We start from the raw sequence: 22,918 nt of genomic DNA on the forward strand, positions 1-22,918 counted from the left end.
CTTTGATTCATTCTGATGTGTGGGAGCCTTCGGGAATTTATACCCGTCAAGGTTTTCAATACTTTATAACCTTTATAGATGATTTCTCTAGGAGTACCTTTGTTTACTTGTTAAAAGACCGTAGTGAAGCGCCTCATGTCATATAGACCTTCATTCTTCTTGTGGAGACCCAATATGGTGGATCTGTTAGGACCTTCCGGTCTGATAATGCTTGTGAGTATGTGTGTCAATCTGTTGAAGATTTCTTTCGAAAAAAGTGGATTGTTCATGACACATCCTGCATTTATACCCCTCCACAAAATGGGGCAGCTGAGAAGAAAAAAATCGTCAGTTACTCAATGTCACCAGGGCTCTCTTGTTTCAAAGGAATCTTCCAAAACAATATTGGGGTGATGCTGTTCTCACTAGTGCATATCTAATCAATCGTATGCCTAGTCGTGTGCTAAATGGACAGACTCCCCACTCTATGCTTCCAGGGAGTCGTCAACCCTTTCTCCTCCCACCTCGTGTCTTTGGATGTGTTTGCTTTATTCATGATCACAGTCCTCATGTGAAAAAACTTGATCCAAGGTCTATTAAGGTTGTTTTTGTTGGGTACTCTCCTACTCAAAAGGGGTATAAGTGCCTTAATCCTACCACTGGTCGAGTTTATGTTACCAAGGATGTCACCTTCTTGGAACATGTCTCTTACTTTTGTGAGAATCCTTTTTAGGGGGAGAAGTCTATATCAATGGAAGAGCATTCTCAAAGTCAAGAGATTCAATTCACAGATTTTTTGGATTATAAGCGGGAAGAAAATCATACTGTTGCAGATGTGCCTGAGCATGAGAGGGATGAAGGGTGCTCTATTGGGATTGAGGAGGAACGAAATCACTTGTTTGGGTAGGTTTACTCTAGGCGAAAAATACGTACTGAGGAGGTGACTAGTGGTGAGAATTATACCCCCAATCCCAATGCTATTCATTCCCTGGATGACCTAAGTCGTGCTCGGGAGATTCAGACTGAAGTTGCAAATGAAGAGCTTCCCATTGCCCTGAGAAAGGGTGTCAGGTCATGTACTCGACACCCGATTGACAACTTCGTATGATATTCTAGACTGAGCAAGGATTACAAATGCTTTGTATCTTCTCTTTCTTTGGTTGTGATTTCCAGGACTGTTACAGAAGCTTAGAGTGATCCCAAGTGAACTCATGCTATGAAAGAAGAGATGGAGGCCTTGAACAGAAACCAGACGTGGGAAGTGGTAGAGATCCCTGAAGCGGTTCATCTGGTTGGATCTAAGTAAGTCTACACCATTAAGTACAAACCATATGAGAATGCTGAGAGGTACAAAGCTCGCTTTGTTGCCAAGGGGTTCAGTTAGAAGTATGAGATTGACTACTTGGAGACCTTCGCTCTCGTTGCAAAGATGAAGACTGTTAGAGTTATCATTTCTCTAGCAGTATTGAAGGAGTGGAAGATGTACCAACTTGACGTTAAGAATGTCCTTCTCAATAGTGACCTTGAAGAGGAGGTGTACATGTGTCTGGAAAAATGCTGTAAACTGAAGAAAGCTCTATATGGGCTCAAGCAATCGCCCCGAGCATGGTTTGAACATCTTAGATTTGTGATGAAACAACATGGCTACGATCAAGAAAATGGAGATCATACTCTGTAAAAAAAGAGGGTAAGGTTACTCTTTTGTTAGTCTATGTTGATGATATGATTGTTACAGGTGATGATGAAGAATAGATAACACGATTAAAGGGTTTATTGGCTGCCGAATTTGATCTCAAGGACCTTGGCAAACTAAGATATTTTCTGGGTATCGAGATTGGTAGGTCAGGTACAACCCTTGTGCTGATTCAGAGGAAATATACCTTGGATTTACTAAAAGAGACAGGAAAACTAGGGTATAGACCGGCTTCTACTCCTCTAGATGCTGAGCACAAACTCAGTATTAAGGATGGAGAACCTTTTTGTGAAGAAGCTAAGGGGAGGTATCAACGTCTGGTTGAAAGATTGATCTATCTCATTCTGACTAGACCTGATATCACATTTGCTGTTAATGTGATGAGTCAATTCATGCATGCACCTACAGATGCTCACTTGAAGGCTGTCGACAAAACATTGTGCTACCTGAAGAGGAATCCTGGCAAAGGGCTTCTATATGTGAAACAAGGGTCTATCGAGAATCTGAGATTGAAGGGTATTCTGATGCAGACTGGGCAGGCTATGTTGATACTAAAAAAATCCACCTTAGGGTATTGCGTCTACTTGGAAAGAATCTAGTTGTTTGCAGAAGCAAGAGACAAGATGTTTGTTCTCGCTCAAGTGCAGAGGCTAAATATAGGGCTATTGCTATGAGAGTGTTAGAACTATTGTGGCTGAAAGTATTGTTGACTGATACTGGAATGAAGACTGAAGGACCTATGAAAATGTACTGTGATAACAAGTCCGCAATCAATCTGACCAACAACCTGTGTGACCGAACAAAACATATCGAGATTGACCGCCACTTCATTTGGGAGAGGATTGATGTCAGAGAGTTAGTTCTACCATATATGAAGTCTGAAGACCAAACTACACTAAAGTCTTACCTTTGACTTAGTTTGAGAGAAATGTATCCAAGTTGGGCATGTTTGATATGTATGCCCACCTTGAGTGGACTGGGAATAGAATTTGATATTTTTTGCACAGCCTTGGAAGACTTACCTGTTCTCCCATCTTTTGAAGATCTAAAGGCCAAGCTTTTTCAACATGAAGCTAGTCGAGTTCAACGACATAATCTGGTTCCTTCCAACAGCCACAATGTACTGATCACAGGAACTCACGCACTGCAAGGAAATCGCACTCGTTCTTGGACTCCTCAAGCAGGCATGGGAAGAGGGATTCTCCCAACACCGCCAAGCATGAATACTACCTCTGCCACATCTAGAAGAATTCCGACATGCTTCTATTGCAACAAGAAGGGGCATGTAAAATCAGAATGTTGGCACAATCCTCAGAACAAGAATAGTCAGGTCAAGCGCGAGAACAGGACAGCAGCGGGGTCAACTCCATCCTCATCTGGATCAAATCCAACTTCAAAGGTTTCAGCAGACGTGCAACAACTTCTAATGACAACCTTATCCAAACTTAACTTGAAGCAAAATGAGCAAAGAGAGTGGTATGTGAATTCTGGAGCAGCAGCCCACGTTACTGGTGACACAGGTAATCTCTCTAGTGTTTCCCCTTATTTAGATCAAGGCTCAGTAGTCACGGGAGATGGTTCCCATCACACAATATCGCACATTGGAAATGCACAAATATCCATGGGTTCTTCTTCCATTCCATTAAAGAATGTCCTTGTTGTTCCAAGTGTCAAGAAAAATATTATCTCAGTGTCCAAACTTATTGATGATACTCACTCCTCTGTTGAATTCACACCATCTTCTGTTTATGTCAAAGATGCTCAAACCAAGAACACATTCGCTGAGGGCACTCGCAAAGGAGATATGTATGTCCTTGAAGAAGCTCCAAAGCTGTCCAAACCTCACCCTCCAGATTCATGTTCTTCAAGTCATAATGAAGTCAATGTCGCAGAGTATAATAAGCCATCCATTTGGCATGGTCGGTTAGCTCATTGTAGTCAGTCTTTTGTTCAAAGTCTTGTTGCAGACGGGCTCTTAGATAAGTCCAGTCTGAGTTCAGTCAGTGAGTCCAGCATGTGCTCGAGTTGTCATCTTTGTAAGAGCCATGCCCTTCATTTTCAGTCAATTAATAAAAGAGCTTCAAAGATTTTTGACACCATATATTCTGATGTTTGGGGGCCTGCTCCAATTCCCTCTTCTTCTGGGAGTAGGTACTATGTCATTTTTATAGATTCATATTCCCGACATACTTGGATACACTTCATGAAACACAAATCTGAAGTTTTCCGTTTGTTTACTCAATTCCATGCCTTGGTTCGAAATAAATACTCTAGTAATATTGTGCATTTTCAATGTGATGGTGGTGGTGAATTTATTTCTAATGAATTTACTGAGTATATACTAGATAATGGGATCACTAGATAGATTTCATGCCCACATACTCCTCAGCAAAATGGAATTGCTGAACGGAAACATAGACATATTGTTGAAAGCGCGCTCAGCATGATGCATGACTCAGACTTACCCATGACATTGTGGACTGAGGCTTTTCATACGGCTGTCCATGTTATAAATCGACTGCCATTGGCTTTGCTTGATGGCAAATCCCCATATTTTTTATTACATCAAGAGCAGCCACGCTATGAGGAATTGCGTGTTTTTGGATGTGTTTGCTATGTGCATGTTGATGTTTCCTTGCGTAACAAGTTTCAAGATCGTGTTATTTTGTGCAGATTTATAGGGTATGCAGAAAACTACAAGGGTTATAGATGTTACAACCCTAAAACTGGGCGTGTTCATATTTCACGGCATGTTGTTTTTTATGAAAACAGGTTACAAGATCCCAAGGCTACTTGCATGACACTCAAGGATAAAAATGAGGTTTATGATACTTGGCTGCATGCTGAAATCCTAAGACAAGGGGCTGACCGTTTGATTGAGCACAAGGAGCAAGATGTTAATGAGCCTGAGACACTTGTGAGCGATTCCTTGGACAGCATGCCCTCATCCTCACAACCCCATGATTCACCTATACATAGTCGGTTCTCAAGCCTTGTGTACTCTAGGCGATCAGCTCCTACTGCAGCCCCACGTCAGTCCCAACGTGTGCGACATCACATTGATCGGTGGGTAAGTTATAACAACTTTTCTTTAGATTTTCAGTTGTTTATGACAAAAGTCAGGAAGAAGGTCGAACCAAAATCCTATCACCATGCAAGTAAGGAAAAATGTTGGGTTGAAGCTATGAATGAGGAAATGGCAGCCTTGCATGAGTGTCAGACTTGGGAGATTGTCCCTCGTCCAACTGATAAGAATGTTGTGGGCTCCAAATGGGTCTGCAAACTGAAATATAAGCCAGATGGTAGCATTGATCGACATAAAGCACATCTTGTAGCGCGCGGTTTCACACAGCAATATAAGGAAGATTATGATGAAACATTCAATCCGGTTATCAAGATGGGCACAATACGTGTGATTATTTCTCTTGCAGTCTCATATGGGTGGCCTCTTTATTAGTTAAATGTCAAAAATGCTTTTCTTCATGGGATTCTTAAGAGGTATACATGGAGCAACCTCCCGGCTACAATACTCATGATCCTCAAAAATGGGTTTGTAAGTTACACAAGTCTTTATATGGGCTGAAGCAAGCTTCTAAATCATGGTTCGATCGGTTTTCTCATCATATACAACAAGTTGGTCTTCTACGAAGCTCTCTAGATCATTCCTTGTTTATGTATCATACCGAAGAAGCTACTACTTGGTTACTTATCTATGTAGATGATATTGTTATAACTGAGAATTCTTCTTCTCATATATCTTATGTTAAGGATCTGTTGCAGCAAGAATTCAAGATGAAAGATCTCGGTGAACTTCGGTACTTCTTGGGTGTTGAACTTGACAGAGCAAATGATCGATTGACTCTTACGCAGCATAAGTATACTCTTGATATTTTGGACAGAGCAGGTATGATTAATTGCAAACCCATAACTACTCCTAGTGTTCTAAACACTAAATTGGCTGCCTCTGATGGAACCGCTGCCTATTCAAATCCTACCTTCTATCGCAGCATTGTTGGTATGTTACAATACCTTACCTTTACCCGCCCAGACATAGTCTATGCTGTAAATCAGATCTCTCAATTTATGCATGCACCCACAGAAGGACATATGGATGCCGCTAAGCGGATCTTACGGTATCTCAAAGCTACTCTTGGGGATGGATTGATCTATACAAAGTGTCCCAATGTTTCTCTTGGACATAGCATATATACTTATACTGATGCAGACTGGGCAGGAGATCCTGATGACCGACGCTCAGTTTCAGGTTTCTGCCTTTTTCTTGATTCTAATATCATTTGTTGGAGCAGTAAAAAGCAGCGTGCAGTTGCACGATCTAGCACTGAGGCAGAGTATAGAGCAATGGCTGCAAGGACAGCTGAGGCATCATGGTTACGACATTTGCTTGGAGAGCTTCATCTACCTATTGTTCAGTCCTCATTGCTATGCGACAATCAAAGCGCCGTCAAAATTGTCTTCAACCCCGTTTTGCATAATCGTACCAAGCACATTGAGATTGATCAACACTTCATTCGTCAGAAGGTTGAAGAAGCCGAGATCTTGCCTACTTATATATCCACCAGTGAACAGATAGCGGATCTTTTTACCAAAGGTCTTACAGGGCAGCATTTTTGGGATTTGAAAAACAAGTTGTGCATGATCAAATCTCATGCACAACTTGAGGGGGGCTGTTAAGTCTGTACGTATAAGTGTAAGAGGATCAGGTCTGTTCAGACCCGATCCACTTTGTTTTTATGTTTTCACACCTAAGTGGTGGCATCTCTTGTAATTACTTCATGTTTTATTCCTCTTTTTTGTTATAACCTAATTAGGTTTATGTTTTAATAATAGAGATCAAACATCGTGTGGCTGTATTGGCCGACGGTTCTCTTCCCTTCATTGCTTTCTTCTATTCTCTATTCTCCATCCTCCTTATTTTCAGACGGAGAGACGTGATTCGGTGGCGTTTTAGTGAAGATTCTCACAGGGGGTACGGCCGTACACACATGCGGCCATATATATATATATATATCAAAAAATTTCAAACAGAATAACATATTCACACATATATATATATATCAAAAAATTACAAACAGAATAGCATATTCATAAATCATGATCCAAAACACAGTGTGGAAGTAATTAACATGCAAATATTCCAGCTTTCTTGATAAACAAGTCACAACTCAAGCCATGGTTAAAGAGGAAATGTTAAACAGGTAAACAGAACATGCTAAACAAGTCAAACTGTAAAACAGTAAAAGTCAGTGCAGGCTGCAGCCAAAAATTACTGATTTAATCATTTTAATGATAAAAAAAACATAACAGTCAGGACAGAAACATAGCATTATAACCTATAATGCTATTTTTCTGTTCTAAGTGTATTTATAGCAGGCTTAGCAGCACTCATAAGCCTTGAGTGGCTGTCTGGCAGAGTCTTGATGACCGAAACCAAGAAAACAGAAACATAAAACAAATAAAAACAGTCCATAGAACATTCACTTATTCAGAAGACAGACCAAATTAAGATGCATCGTTAAAAATTTCAAACGAACAACAAGAAACAAAAAAACCTAAAAACGAAATCAAAACGACATACAATAGATTAATAAAACAAAGAAAGGGACTGTAAGATGGGATTTGAAGAACCAGAGAAAGCAACCAGAAAAACAACCGAACGTATGGTTGTAATCGCCGCCGGAGGAACAAGTTGCCGCCGACCGTCGAAAACACAAGCGTCAGTCGAGAGGATTCACAAAAAATAAGCAAAATACCGTCACCGGTCACCACCATTCGTCCACTGTAGTTGCCGGTCGCCAAAGAGATTGCAGCAGTCAGTGAGAAATGCGTCGAAGGAGGAAGAAGACGTATTTGAGGTTTAGGGTTTTCAACCATTTTAGCGTTAGATGATGTTAAAACGTTAAAAACTTAAAAGCATCAAAATAAAAAATGGACAACTATGGACTCGGTCAAAGTTGACCGAGTCTGAAATTGGACGAAATTGAACCCGGGTACGTTGACCGTACCAGATACCACGTTGACCGCACTAGAGGCGCACCCACAGGCATACCGGTACCGTACCCGTACCGTGCGGGTACTCCTCCTTAAGAGGAGTACCCGTGTGACATAGCTTACCCTAAATGCTGCCCTAAGTTGAGTTGCTTCCCAACGATTTGCTGCCCATGTCCCTTGGCTTCTTAGCCCCTTTGACGTGAATGTCATGTGCTGCACATGATCGTTATCTGCTCTGTCATTCCTCCTTGAATTGGCCATACTGGCATCCCATCTTTTGATACCACCCATGGTTGAAAGCTTCTTCAAGGCAAGAGACCAGTGCACCAGTAGACACTGAACAGGGAATTGTCGAAATTAGGTAAAGCTGGGGATGGAGTCCTTGCACGTATGATCCCTTAATTGCAGACGAGAATCTCCATTAACCCTTGCAAATATGGTCAAACTAAACTTTGGTCCGTGGTGTGCAAGAACTGGCTTCTGGTTGAAGGCCCTTATAAATCTATCCATTCTCATATAGTTGAGTGTAAGGAGGTCTAGGACATGCTCTCCTAACCCATACTCCCAGTCTTTCAAGGCCTCCTCCCCATATCTCACGCGCCCATTTGAACAAGTCTTTTCCCCAAATTCTGTTGCATGATCATTCGACTGCAGCTCCTCAGCAACCTTTCCATTTTACCAACTGCTTCGAGCATGCCGAATACCCAAATCAGTGAGTCAGCCTATCGTAACATCTTAAGATATTGACATACTACCACAATAATATCAAATGCATTCTTCATACTAGAACCTATGAGACTTATAGAAAGAAGAGATGTGTAACCAATGGATAATATCAGAACCATCTCTTATCATTCACCCCTTCTAATCGTGAAGATGCCTTCCCTTGACTCTTGTTAAAGTTTTCTAGAGTCAATTTGAGTCTTTTGGAATATTAGAAAGTGGACAAAGGGACTACTTACTGTTTTCTTATATTTTAGTGGACTGATTGTAAATATGTAGTCAACACCCTAATCTCTTTTAATCTAAGATTAGGGTTATGTGATCAATAACAGAAACTTCTCCCTCTCTTTGATTACAACATGGTATCAGAGCCACCACCGGCGGCGACAGCCAAGTAAGTTTTCCGGCGAACTCCTTCTCCGGCGACTTCTTCCTCTGGCGACTTCTTTCTCTTTCCTCTTCTCATCGCCATCTTTATTTCTTCTTACCCACCAACAGAGAGGCGGTAAAGAAATAAAGTTTGGTGTGCTGCGTAGAGAAGGACTGATCACGCCTATGTGGAAGGCGTGATCAGATCCTTAAGTGGATCTAGTGGCTGTTGTCTAGTATGAGGAACAGCAGATCGTATGGAGATTTTTTTTATGATGTGTAAAACGTGATGATCGTGAAGTCCTTTTGTTTTTAAAAAAAATAAAAAATAAAAAAGGGAAACGTGGACTGTGTTCTGCCGACAGTGCAGGAGGAGACTGATAATAGCAGATCAGATTTGTTTTTTTTCTAAAGGAGTAAACAATCGGCAGAAGGCAGCAGAAATCAGCAGCAATGTCAATCATCTGAAGGTGTAAGCAGTCGGCTGAAAGCATCAGATTTATTTCTGAAACTGGAAATCCATTGCAGTCGACTAAAATTCTGTAACCTATCTTTTACTCTCTGTTATGCTTTTCAGACGTGGGCAGTTTCTGCGATTACACTTTTTTTTTTGTTACCTAGCATGTGATATTTGTATGATTCTTTGAAGATAATAGAGATATATTTCTCTGTGGTGTTTGACTGTTGCATCCTTACTAATGTCTCAGTTTTTTTTTGCTTCCTACTATGGCTGATGGTAGTAGATCAGAAAGTTCTAATGAATACAAAATGGCTGGTAACTCCTTTTCGTATGGAACCACAATCAAACTTGATTGTTCTAATTATGAAATCTGGTCGAGGATATTTATGATGTCTATGGCTGGTTATAGAAAGAAGCATATTATTGAAAAAGATGAACCTCTTGAGAAAAAAGGAAATATGCTGCGTGGGAGGAAGATAATGACACTGTAATGACATGGATTATGAACAGTATAGAGTCTCGCATAGCTCCAACAATTGCATACTACACCAAAGCTAAAGATATGTGGTCTTTCTTGAAGAAGACGTATTCTCATGCCACTAATGTTATTAAAATTTTACAATTGGAAAAACTGAAGAAGAGCTTTGTAACATATGGCAAAGAGATCAAGATCTGTCACAATATTTTGCTACATTGACTACTGCATATGAAAGGCTAAAAGCTCTTCGCCCACCTTGCAAGCACTGCTATGTATCTAAGTCTCAAATTCTCACAGGCAGTGATCTTCCAGACCTAGCAGATACTTATAATAGGCTGAGTCGTCTTGCAGCCACTCTTACTCAGCCTACGCATGACACACCAGTCTCTGCACTTGTGATGTCAGGAGGACGTGGCCATAGTTTTTTTATTGGAACTAGGGGGCGTGGTGCAGGACGCGGCGAATTTCAGTGCTCCTATTGTGGTAAACTAGGACATTTAGAGGACCGATGTTGGGACAAGCATCCCCATCTACGTTTTGCTGGTCCACCAGGACGTGGTGGAGGGAGGAGAAATGCAGGAAAAGGGTTTTCTTCATCTAATGCAACTTCCTCACAGGCTACAGCTTCTCTGGTTGAGTCTCCTACCTGTTTTTCCCAACCTTCATCATGCTCTCAACTTGAGCAAGGAGGAATATGATATGGTTATAGCTCAGAGGTCTACCCCCGCCTCGACCAGCACTGCTGCAATAGATTCAGCTTTCTTTGTTGGTGCCCCTACCAGTGACCCAGGTATGATATGGATAATTGACTCGGGAGGATCCAGGCATTGTTGTAATCAACCACAGATGTTTTTATCATTTACCAAGTTCACTACACCATAGCATGCCAGATTGACTGATGGCAAGTTGTCCCCTATTCTGGGCAATGGTGATATCTACCTCACACTTTTGGGCACCATTACACATATACTATATGCTCCTCGCTTTTCTGTTAACCTGTCATTTGTTAAGCAATTGGCTAGAGATTTACAATGTAGAGTTATTTTTTTTATCCTCATTCATGTTCTTTTCAAGACTTATAAACTGGGAAGATGATTGGTGGCGGCCATGAACACGAGGGGCTCTATTTCCTTTTTGTCCATGTAGATGTTGTTGCATCCTCTTTCACATCGAAGTCTTCTCCTTTGCAGTGGCATCTCAGACTGGGTCATCCCTCTGTGTCCAAGCTTCGTCACATTTTGCCAGATATTTCTGCATCAAAGTCTTTTTTATGTGATGCATGCAAGTTAGGCAAGCATACACATAGTAGTTTCCCTTCGAATCAGAGTCCATCGAGTCAAAGTCCATTTGATCTTCTCCATGTTGATGTTTGGGGTCCAAGTCGAGTTTCCTTTCATTCACGTTTTTGGTATTACCTAGTTCTGGTTGATGATTTTACTAGAGTCAGTTGGGTCCTCTCAACCACTGTCAGGTGATCGTTTCCTTGATCCTCCAATAGTCTATACTCGGCGTCAAGGTCCCTCTCCAAACCACCCACCAGAATCTTCTCATGAGGTAAGTTCCAATGATAAGACTTACTCAGGAAGAAATGATGACTATTCTGCAGATGATCTATCTATTGCTATTCGCAAGGGCCAGCAACAGTGCACAAGGCATCCAATTTCTAACTCTATCTCTATGGACCATTTGAGTACAAGTTTGGTGCAGTTTGATCGAGCTATGACTAGTCACACTATTCCAACCTCTCACCACCAAGCCTTATTAGATTCACGATGGAAGCCTGTTATACAGGAAGAAATTGATGCTCTTCTTTTTAGGGAGACTTGAGACTTGGTGGACCCACCGATGAATTGTGATGTTGTTGACTCCAAATGAGTATTCACCATCAAATATCATTCTGATGGGTCCGTAGAGCGATTCAAAGCTCATCTTGTTGCTAAAGGGTATACACAGACTTATGGGGTGGACTTCTTCGAGACGTTTTCGCCTGTGGCACGGTTAGGTACTATTTGCCTAATTATTTCTCTCGCAGTTCAGTAGGATTGGCCTCTTTTTCAGCTTGATGTGAAAAATGCATTTCTATATGGTGATCTCTCTGAAACAGTCTATATGCAACAACCACCTGGTTTTGAACGATAGGAGGAGTGTTCCAAAGTATAAAAACTCAAAAATGCTATCTATGGACTTAAACAAAGTCCCCATGCATGGTTCCATAAGCTAAGTGAGGTTGTCTCTAAATGTGGATTTCGAAGATCCCAGCTTGATCACTCGTTGTTTATCAAGCGAGGGACTTCTGGTATAGTGATATTGATTGTATATGTTGATGATATTGACCTCACTGGAGAAAGTACTCAAGAGATAGTTCAGACAAAAGAGTTTCTACAGAAATGCTTTGTCACAAAAGATCTTGGTCAACTTCGTTATTTACTTGGTATTGAAGTGGCTCGTAGTAGTAAAGGGTTGTGATGTCTCAAAGGAAACATGTTCTTAATCTTCTGTAGGAAATAAGGTTACTGAGAGCCAAACCTGCTACACTTCTTATGAATCATCGAATTCATATGCACGATGATGAATCAGAGACTTTTGACTCTCGTTCTTACAGATCTCTGATAGGAAAACTTTTATATTTGACCATCACTCGTCCAGACATTAGCTTTGTTGTAAATAAGCTTAATCAATTCATGGAGAAACCTCGGAAAGTTCATTGGGAGGCTGCTTTAATGGTGATAAAATACTTGAAATCAGCCCTAGGAAAGGGGTTATGGTTCAAAAAAGGAGAATGTGTAGACATAAAAGCATATAGTGATGCTGATTATGCAGGGTCAGTAAATGACAGGAGATCTACTATAGGTTTTTGCGTCTTTATTGGCGGGAATCTTATTTCTTGGAAGAGCAAGAAACAAAATGTGGTTGCTAGATCGAGTACAGAGTCTGAATATAGAGGGATGGCTCAAACGGCGGCTGAAATGTCATGGGTCAAATCAATGCTTCTAGCATTAAAAATTTCAAAGAAACTTCCAATGAAGATGTACTGTGATAACAAAGCAGCTACCTACATTGCAAATAACTTTGTCTTTCATGAGAGGACGAAACACATTGAAGTGAATTGTCATTATGTTCGAGACTTGGTACAAGGAGTCATTAGCACGATTCATGTTTCCTCTGAAGATCAAACAACTGATATGTTTACTAAGGCTCTTCCCATTAGAGATTTCTTGAGAGAATGTAACAAGTTGAGCATGATTGATATCTATGCTCCAGCTTGAGGGGGAGTGTTAAAGTTTTCTAAAGTCAATTTGAGTCATTCTAAAATATTAGAAAGTGGACAAAGGGACTACTTATTGTTTTCCTATATTTTAGTGAACTAAAATTGTAAATATGTAGTCGACACCCTAATCTCTACTAATCTGAGATTAGGGTTACGTGATCAATAACAAAAACTTCTCTCTCTCTGATTACAACAACTCCTAAAAAATATGTCATCGAATATCTGGCGCAACTGCAATATCCTTTTAGTTTTAAGGATGCATCGCTCAGATAAACAGTAACTCGTCCCTTAGATTGTTGTAAAACCCCTCACTCCCTTTCTCTTCATGTTGATGCTTCTTTGCTTGATTGGATTCATCAAGCCTTGTTTTTGATACTGATTTCAAAGATGCCATTGTTTTCTTTGTTTGGCTCTTTGTTAGTGAGTTCCTTCCCAAGGTAGGTCAACACAAGGTACCACTCAGCAGCAAAGGAGAAGCCATCGTGCTCCTTGTCGAAGGCATAGGAGTTCTCTTTCCCATTGGCACTGGCCCCGTTGATCAAGTCTTGTGGTGCTGCCTCTCTTGGGTATTGCTCCTGATCTTGATTCCTAATATAACCATCCTCCCCAACATCGAATAGGCAGAAGGCCTCTTTAACTTCAGACATTAGGTCGCTGATGCGCTGATCTACCATACCAATCTCAAGTAGTGGTGGAAGGTTTTCTTGGGTTCAACAAGGTCCAGGGAACTGCAGTCGACTTCCAACACTTCCGAGAACTACACCAAACCACCAATTTCCATAGTCCAACCTTCGAAACTCTTCAGCCAACTCCATTGGTAAGGGCTCATCTCTGTGCCAGCAGCTTGGCCATATAGTGACTCCCTCTGGAGGGCACAACCTCTGATAACGCTCTTTGCCCAAGAAGAGGAAGAATTGCCACCGCAGCCATATCCCAAAACTCGCAAGGTTGTAGATGTAGCGTCGTATTCCTTAGGCTGATTAGGGCTCCAAAATTCAGGACTAGGCATGCCATACAGCAGTAGCAAATAGCCATTAGATACTTTGTCTGATAGCTGAAGCAGCCCATAGATGATCTTCAACTGTGACACCTGGCTGATTTATGACTGAATCGGCGAACGCTCTCTCTGATACCAGTTGATAGCAACAGATACCTAAGGAACCAACCAACACAACACACCCTAAAGTCCTAAACCCTAACCCCAAGTAGGGTTCCTCCCTCCCAAAGGGTCAAAGTCACTCAAGACATGCGATAGATTCCCTCCATAAGGATTCGACCCTATTTGCAAGCAATTATTGGGTCTGTCCACCAGACCCATTCACTATCAGTATGTCTCCAGATTCAAATTCAATATAACATAACATAAAAACATGCACGCCTTAACATTCTCCCCTCAAGTTGTGCATGGTTCTGAAGCATGGACTATGTCTTTCAGAAACCAAAATTTGTTTTCGTGAATCCTTTTGTGAACAAATCAGCAACCTGATTATTTGAATGAAAAAAAAAATGAGGTTCAATCTCCTTATCTGTAATCTTTTGTCTGATATACTACTGATCAATCTCAATATATTTATTTTTACTATGAGAAATGCAAATCAGTGAAATTTGAACTGCATCCGACAATTGCATCACATAAAAGAAAATACATAGGGCATTTACAAAATGACAAAACAAGATTTGATATGGATATGGTATGTGTCCAGATTCAATTCAATGTACCAACATAACATATAAACATGCATGCCTTAACATTCTCCCTCAAGTTGTGCATGGTTTTGAACCATGGACTATGTCCTTCGGAAACCAAAACCTGTTTTCGTGAATCCCTTTGTGAACAAATCAGCAACCTGATTATTTGAATGAAAAAAATGAGGTTCAGTCTCCTTAACTGTAATCTTTCGTCTGATATAATGTCGATCAATTTCAATATATTTAGTTTTACTATGGAGGAATCCAAATGAGTGAAATTTGAATTGCATCCAACACTTGCATGATTGCATCACATAAAAGAAAATACATGGGACATTTACAAAATGACAAAACAACATTTGATATGGATTGATGTGTCCAGATTCAAATTCAATATAATAACATAACATATAAACATGCATGGCTTAATGTTCTCCCTCAAGCTGTGCATGGTTCTGAACCATGGACTATGTCCTTCAGAAACCAAAACCTGTTTTTGTGGATCCCTTTGCAAACAAATCAGCAACCTGATTATTTGAATGAAAAAAAATGAGGTTCAATCTCCTTATCTGTAATCTTTAATTCTGATCAATCTCAATATATTTAGTTTTACTATGAGGAATCCAAATGAGTGAAATTTGAATTGCATCAGATAATTGCATCACATAAAAGAAAATATATGGAAATTGGTTCCTGCAACTCAAGCAATAAATGTCTAAGTCAAGTCACTTCTACTGTGGCAGCAGACATGGATCAACATTTATGCTTTTGTACGAAATCCAAAAAGTGTTTTTTTTTTTTTTGTTATCAATTGGTCCAAGAAATGAGGTTAGGACCAATGAGAACACAATATCCTGATAATTATGATTTATGTCCAAATTTTTTTGTTTATCTTTTAACCATCCACACCATGGACAAATACTCTATTAGCAGAGCACATGAAAAAGTGATGAAGTACCTCAGCTGATAACCATTTACTTCCCTCTACTTCATAATAGTCACTCTGGTCATCAATCACTGTTGTACGTAGAGCAGAATTCCTGTCATAATCGACAAGCCTTTTCCTGAAAGCTTCTGCTGCTGCTTCTGCTTCAGAAAGAGGAACTGCAGTTTGATCCAGACCAGCATAGGTGCTCCCTTCTCGAAGAACAAGTGCAGCACAAAAACTGCATGGTCCTTCACCTTCTTGCTCACATACAATCTTGCCACAAGACAAACAGTTGCTAACAAGCTTGTGTCTACGAGCTTGACATGAGCATGGCTTTCCTCGTTGAAATACAATAGACCCCTTAGCAGCATCTGCAAGTGAAACCAATTTACCGGATTTCTTCTTTTTGGAAACATTAATTGCATTCCTCTGGATGCTTTGAGCATCTGTTGGCTTGGGATCACTTATTCCTTCCTGTTTACTGATATTAACTTCATCTTTGGGTTTTCTGGTCTGCTTTCTCACTCCAATAGTCAGACCTTCATCAGCAGGAGGCTTGATATAGGTCTGCAGGTTAGGCTTCAAGATATGACCGGTCTCAGTGCTGGAATTCACACAACCTCTTCTTTGCATGTACTCCTCTACTAAAGGTTGAACTATCTCTTGACCAACAATATTCTGCAGAATTAAACAGGAGAAAGGTAGCTGTTTAAAATAAACGAAAGGACTCGTGCCTCTTCCACGCCCCACTTTGCATAAAAATTGCAATGCATTGGTGTTCCTTCAGCTAGAGAGTTTATCTAACTGAAATGTTGTTCAACCGAAAGACTAAACCCAATCCACCATAGAATGTAAATGCACAAGCTGGTTAATACTTAATATCTTTAAGGTTTTGAAATCTTCACTGTGATGATCCTTGTCAATAGTCAACACATTGATAACAACATTTGACGGACATTAATAATTAAAAGGAACCAAGTTCAAGGAATTACCCAACATCACCTGTAACATGAGTTGTCACGGAAGAATTATCGTAACGCATGCCTAGAGCATCTTGTTTTAAATTCATTCCTGATATTGTAACTAAGATAAACTCTTCGCATCACTAATAATCTTTGTTACTTATGGCTTTTCTGAATTTAATGAAAATTTAGTACTACGAGATTTCTCTCTATTTTTAGTATTGTACCAATAATTTGTGCTAATATGCCCATCCTTTTAGGTAAAAAAACTTGTTGGAATAACCCTTGAACTTTGATTTCCTACCATCACACCGTCAATCTGCTCATCTATTCCTCCCTTGTCCTCTTATCTCTCCAAAAAGTTTCCTCACATTCTCCAAAAAGTTTCCTCACATCCATGCCAATGAAACATACTAGTAGCAAGGACTCTATGCATAACAAGTTGCACACTAGCATGTTTGGTAATATCCCTCAAGGGCATATCATATTGTAAGAACTTTGTGCACAAATCTTCAAAAGCAAGCAAAGCAAGAAAGCACAATAGGAAAATCGCAAGAACACAACTTTCAAGTTCCAAGCCACTCACATTTGTTGCATTTGAAACTTGTCCGACACTTCACAAGCCCCAATTGTCAATTGATCAGTTATGCCTCTTACTTTACATAAATTTCAAGAATAAATATGAAACCATTCCTTTGAAGCTGAAATCATTATCACAAATATCGCGTCTTTTTGGAAAAAGAGCCAATATTTATGTTACAAATGATTAAAACAAAAAAAATGGAAAACGACCCTTTTTAAAAAAAATGAAAAATAAATTTAATGTCTTTCTTCACATTTTTATCAAGCTTCCTTATGCTATTTTATGTTACTTTTGCTTTAAAGTATAAAAGTTAAGCTAAATTATTTATCTTCATTTCTATCATTACTAAAACATTATTTTTATGATTTCATCTTAATTTTTTTATGTTTATTTATTAGTTTTTCATTTATTTTATTTTTACTTAATCTTTAGGATTTTCTCTTTCTCAAAAAATTGCAAGATTTTCCCAGGCAAAGAACTTTGCCAAATAATAGCTGAGACAAACCTCGACATTTAAAACTTGAACACCACATAGTGTCAATGGCTGAAATTCACATTTGAGATACAAAATTCTAGTCTGCAATATCCAAGAGTAAGCCTGAACGCATTTATTTTATAAATCTATTACTGAACAGTCATTTGGAATTGCTCCCAACACCTCTCGAGACAAAAAAAAAAGAAAAAAAAAGTTAACGTAAACTGCTAAACTTTGACCTCTTTTCATTCAAGATGTAGCTCAAGATTTTGGATGAATCTGGTAAAAGCAACCTTCGTGTCAACCATTACCTCTTGCAGAGAAAATTTTTATGGGGCTGGAATTGATCCATACAAAACGTCCAAGGAAATCTTGACTTATGAATAAAGAGAAATCTGCCTTTACAACTCAAGAAATTGGAATTATGGAGTTTTATTACCGTAAGTTCGCCTAAGAAATTGGAAAACCTCTCATTGAGAAACGAAGAGTCCACGGCTAAAGATTTGAAGCTAGTAAGAAGAAAGGAAGTTGCAGGAACAAAACGAAAATACCCAATCAGACACCGCCCCAATCTCAACAATGACGACCAGCACAATGAAACAAGGTTTTTCTGTATTTTTCTGGTTTTACTATTTTCTGTGATTGTTGCTTTTTTAGAGGATTTGCTAACATTAATACATTAAGGGTATTTCGAACATTTCAGGATTGCTGATATTGCTTGACTTAGGATACCCACCTCGGACAAGAAAAGAACGAAACCAAGAGGCAAGGAAGAAATTTATGAATTAAAAAATAAAAAGAAAGAAAAAATCAACACCAAAAGTAGGAGTAAGAAAGAGGGCTATTACGTTAAGGTATTCCCTGGCGTCCTTCGGGGTGGCCAACTCGCAGTAGGAGACGACCCCCGCGATGACGTCGTCTTCCAGGGAAAACTCGTTGTCCACTTGATTGCAGAGACGAATCAAAGCCTTCTCCAGCCACTTTCCCGCATTCGATCCACCCATCTCTTTTTCGCTCTCTCCCGCGCGCTCGCTTCTTCAAAAGTTGGAAGGCCCCTCTTTGGCCCTTTTATGGAATGATGACGCGAACCACAATACCCAACTTCACTCGACGCATGAATTGTGACTCTCAGATTCGTCTAACGTCGGCGGAGTCCGAGGAATTGATCAAAGCGAAAAGGCGTCGGTTCTCTCGGAAAACTTTGGGGCGATGTAGTTTTTGTGCTTGCTGTCAAACATGAGGCGGTGTTGAAGTGTAACGTTTAAACCATGTTTAGATGAATAAATGAAAATGAAAGGATTTTAATAGATGGAAGAAAAAGAGAAGAAAAGGTTGGGAAAACTGATGAAAAAAAAAGAAATGAAAAAAAAGAAACTATTATAAAAGTCTATTTGGATAAAAAAAAAGGAAAAAAATATAAAAACAAGAATGTTTAGCTGCGTAAAAAATAAAAAGGAAATAAAACAATTTAACTGATGAAAATACCATTAAGGGCCGTTCCATTAAAATCTTTGTCTACGACTGGATAGAGGACCGAGATTCTCATCAATGATTGATCTTTCATTTTTGTGAAATGGCCCCATCGGATCTGTTCTGAAGTTCACTTTCCCCACGTTAATCGCCGATGAGACAGTGCAAAGGGTGGTTCATCGTGAGCAACACCATAACCACAGGAATGTTGTACTTAGACGCACATTACTGTGATTACACGCAGTTGTAAATTTTCACGCTCTCGCACTAAATAAACAATGTTAAAGGAAAGACGAAATAGAACGACAATAAATCGGAGGCTACCTAGAACATGTAGGCCCTCCAAACTCCACAAGTCCAAGAAGCACTAAGTCCATGAAAGGTCAGCATATACATATACTCAGAATTGCCAAACTCTGAAAAAAAAATTCAACCATGTCAAGGCAACTAATCGCTCGCACGTGAAAGCACCACTAATGCTCGCACATAAAAGCACCACTAATCAATTTCTAACTATAAGGACCCGTTTAATGACTGGAATAAAATTGGTGGAGTGGGTAAAATGTGTACGGGCGGGTGAAATTTCACTCGCCCGTCTCACACCGTATCAAACAGAGTGTGAAATTTCACCCGAAATTACATATGTGATCGGGTGAAATTTCACCCGAAATTACATATGTGATCGGGTGAAATTTCACCCGTGAAAAAGTCCCTCCGCACAGATCGGGTGAAATTCCGGACTTTTTTTCCCCTCTTTCGACCATTTTCTCCTCATCGTCTCCTCCTCCCTCGCAGTGGAGCACTCCTCCTCCCTCACTGTCTCCTCCTCCCTCGCAGTCGAACATTCCTCCTCCCTCACCGTCTTGTCCATTTCTCACCGGCAGGGAAGAGGGACGCAGTAGTCGTGCGGGCCAGAGCTCCCACCGTCGCCACCGTTCGCCATCGCCATCGTTCGCCGTCGCCACCATTCGCCATCGCCATCGCCATCGCCATCGCCAGAGGTTTCTCTCCTGCTCTCGCTGTGTCCCTTTCAGAAACGCCCAAAAATTTGTTCTCTGTTTTTCTCTCTTGCTGTCGCTGTCTCCCTTTCTCTCTTGCTGTTGTTGATGCCTTATTTTTCTGTCTTTCTCTCTTGCTGTCGCTGTCTCTCTGCTCTTGCTGATGCCTGGATATTCTCGGCAGTGAAGTAGACTTCACCAGGTTCTTTCCGCCTCTCTTTCTCTTTCATCATCTATCTCTGTTCACAATAAATGGAATGGCTTGCTTGATAAATTTGATGTCAGTAGCATAGCTTGCCTATTGTTTGATTCTTGGACAAGGTTACTAATCCATGGAAGAGGATACCTACAACAGAGCATTATGAAGACAAACAACTGAGCATGATATGAAAGCATGGTAGTTTTGAAAGCATGAATGATTTATTTTGAAAGAAGTGGCTCTCTTTTCCTGTGTGCATCGACCGAACCTGAACTTCTTCATAGGAAAGCATGATAAACTTGAAATCAGTAGCACAGCTTGTCTATTGTTTCCTTTGTAGATATTACTGTTTTGTATATTCTTTCAATGGCTTTCTTCCAGCATGCTTCTGTCTGCTGTTTTCAAAATCGACAACCTAAGTTCGGGCATTTGGTGAAAAATTAGTTTAGGCAACAAAAGGTTTTGCTATTTAGCATACTACTGAGTAAACAATCTGAGCTAGTAAAGGGGGCCAATCTGAGCTAGTAAAGGGGGCCAATCTGAGCTAGTAAAGGACGCCTATCGAGTTTTTGATGCATTGAGGAGGGAAATTGAGCTTTCGCTTGAAGGGTGTGGTGACAGCAGCAGAGACGACCAGCTATATGTGATGGCTGATACGACTTACGGAAATTGGAGGATTTCTTCATAACAGCCTACCACTCACTACTAGTACCTGTTCATGATCAGTCCATAACTCCCAAACTAGTAATGCAGTTCCGGTTCTACTGGAAAACTTTTTCATAACATCAAGGTTTGCTAGCAGCCACTTCAATGGCTGAGACATATACAACCAAAAGAGAGTTAAAACCCTTGCAAATTGGTGCTCAATCAGAAACGGTGAGCAATTATAGGGTGACCAATTATAGGTAGAGCTCTCTCCATCCCATTGGCATCGCTAGGACAGAGGCAGGCAATTGATCATCATCTTATCAATTTGCTGCATGATGAATTAGTATATCCTTGCTGACCCATTTCCCTCTACCATCCAGGACCCGTCAAGGATGACGAAGTCATCCACAAAGATCTTGGAAAAATGGAGATCGGCCTCATAGGCTTGCCAACATTGAACTAACCCTCATATCTTATCAAATTCATACTTGAAGTGCTCTTTCTATTGCATAAAACTGTTGTTGGTAATGCATGCTTAATGCGTAGGTGTAGACATTAGCATTTTGTTGTTTTGGAAGTTCATCCTCCAATTTCTTCCCACATCAAATTGAGGAGGAGAAGGAAAAAAAACAACTACTAATAGTTCTGAAAAAGTCTCTCAATTTTTCTACCATGTGCATCAAACAGGGTTAATTTTACCCTGCAAAAACTACCATGTGCATCAAACATGGTTAAATTCATTAAGTTAAATTCTTCCTGTGCATCAAACAGGACCTCAGATTGGAGGAAGGAGAAATTTTATCCTGTAAATTTTTCCAGAAAAATTTACCATGATAAATTTACCACGTTAAATTCTTCCTTATCATCAAACTGGCCCTAAGGGAAACCAAAGAAGGAGTTTAGGATGTCGCCATTGCCAGCATGCTTGTGGTCCTACAGCGTCATACTTGGAGAAGACCTCCAAACCTACCAGGCTGAGGGAGATGAGGTTGAGGCCAAACATGAGACTGGCGAACAAGACAGGTAGGATGACGCTGAAAACGTAGAGGAAGAACTTCATCAAGCAACACTTGTGTTCCACCACCATTTCCTCCTCACCCCCACAAGAGGGCGCGTGCGCACACACACACAGGGAGGGAGGAACAACATACCTTTTGGATAGTGGCCAAGAGCCCTATCCCTTGGCCAAGAGCCCTATCCCTTTATCTGGTAAAGGCAAGGGCCCACTAGCTTGACTTGCAAACATTTCTCAAATAAAAGATTTTTATTAACAAATTTGAGATTTACATTACTTGTTTCTCCAAAAATTTGTTTCTCCAAAAATCTCTCACTGGCCGTAACCGTGAGCTGACTGGTTATTTAAGCCCAGCACTACCCAATCTAGGGTTTTATTCTATGGGATTACCCTAATTGATTCTCATAGAAGCAAACCAATTGATTCTTGCTTCATCATCTTCTCCCTCGTCTCTTCTTCTTCCTCTTTCAGCAACAACTGCTACCGGCCTCTTTCAGTGCTTCTACTGTATGTGCGCTCATTCTGGAGTCTTCGTTGGTCAGCTTGCTCAGGAAACGCAGAACTGCTTAGGGCGTCATTCAGCTGCATCAACTTCAACAGTGGTATAAGAGCGTAGGAGATCAATATCATCTGAAACCAATTGATTCTTGCTTCATCATCTTCTCCCTCGTCTCTTCTTCTTCCTCTTTCAGCAACAGCTGCTACCGGCCTCTTTCAGTGCTTCTATTGTACGTGCGCTCATTCTGGAGACTTCATTGGTCAGCTTGCTCAGGAAACGCAGAACTACTCAGGGCGTCATTCAGCTGCATCAACTTCAACAGTGGTATCAGAGCGTAGGAGATCAATATCATCTAAAACAAGTAAGTAACTTTCGAACAATGAAACCTACTGGCATGCTATAATGATATAAATTGATACATCAATAGAAAGCTATCATGGATGCTTGAAGCATGCTAGATTATATAACTTGCA

At 40.3% G+C, this 22,918-nt stretch overlaps 1 protein-coding gene across 1 annotated transcript in view; it reads right to left on the reverse strand.

Annotated features, from left to right (window-relative positions):
• Positions 1-18,874, reverse strand: part of LOC116259652 (uncharacterized) — a 32,745-nt gene extending 13,871 nt beyond the window's left edge. The window contains exons 1-2 of the mRNA XM_031637513.2: positions 18,465-18,874; positions 15,627-16,274 (exon numbers count right to left, since the gene is read on the reverse strand). Of these exons, the coding sequence (XP_031493373.1) occupies positions 15,627-16,274; positions 18,465-18,620 (804 nt within the window). The 5' untranslated portion in view covers positions 18,621-18,874. The remainder of the gene's footprint in view (positions 1-15,626; positions 16,275-18,464) is intronic.
• Positions 18,875-22,918: the final 4,044 nt, after the last annotated feature.

This window comes from Nymphaea colorata, chromosome 8 (assembly GCF_008831285.2).
Source record: "Nymphaea colorata isolate Beijing-Zhang1983 chromosome 8, ASM883128v2, whole genome shotgun sequence".
In the NCBI taxonomy this organism is placed as follows: domain Eukaryota; kingdom Viridiplantae; phylum Streptophyta; class Magnoliopsida; order Nymphaeales; family Nymphaeaceae; genus Nymphaea; species Nymphaea colorata.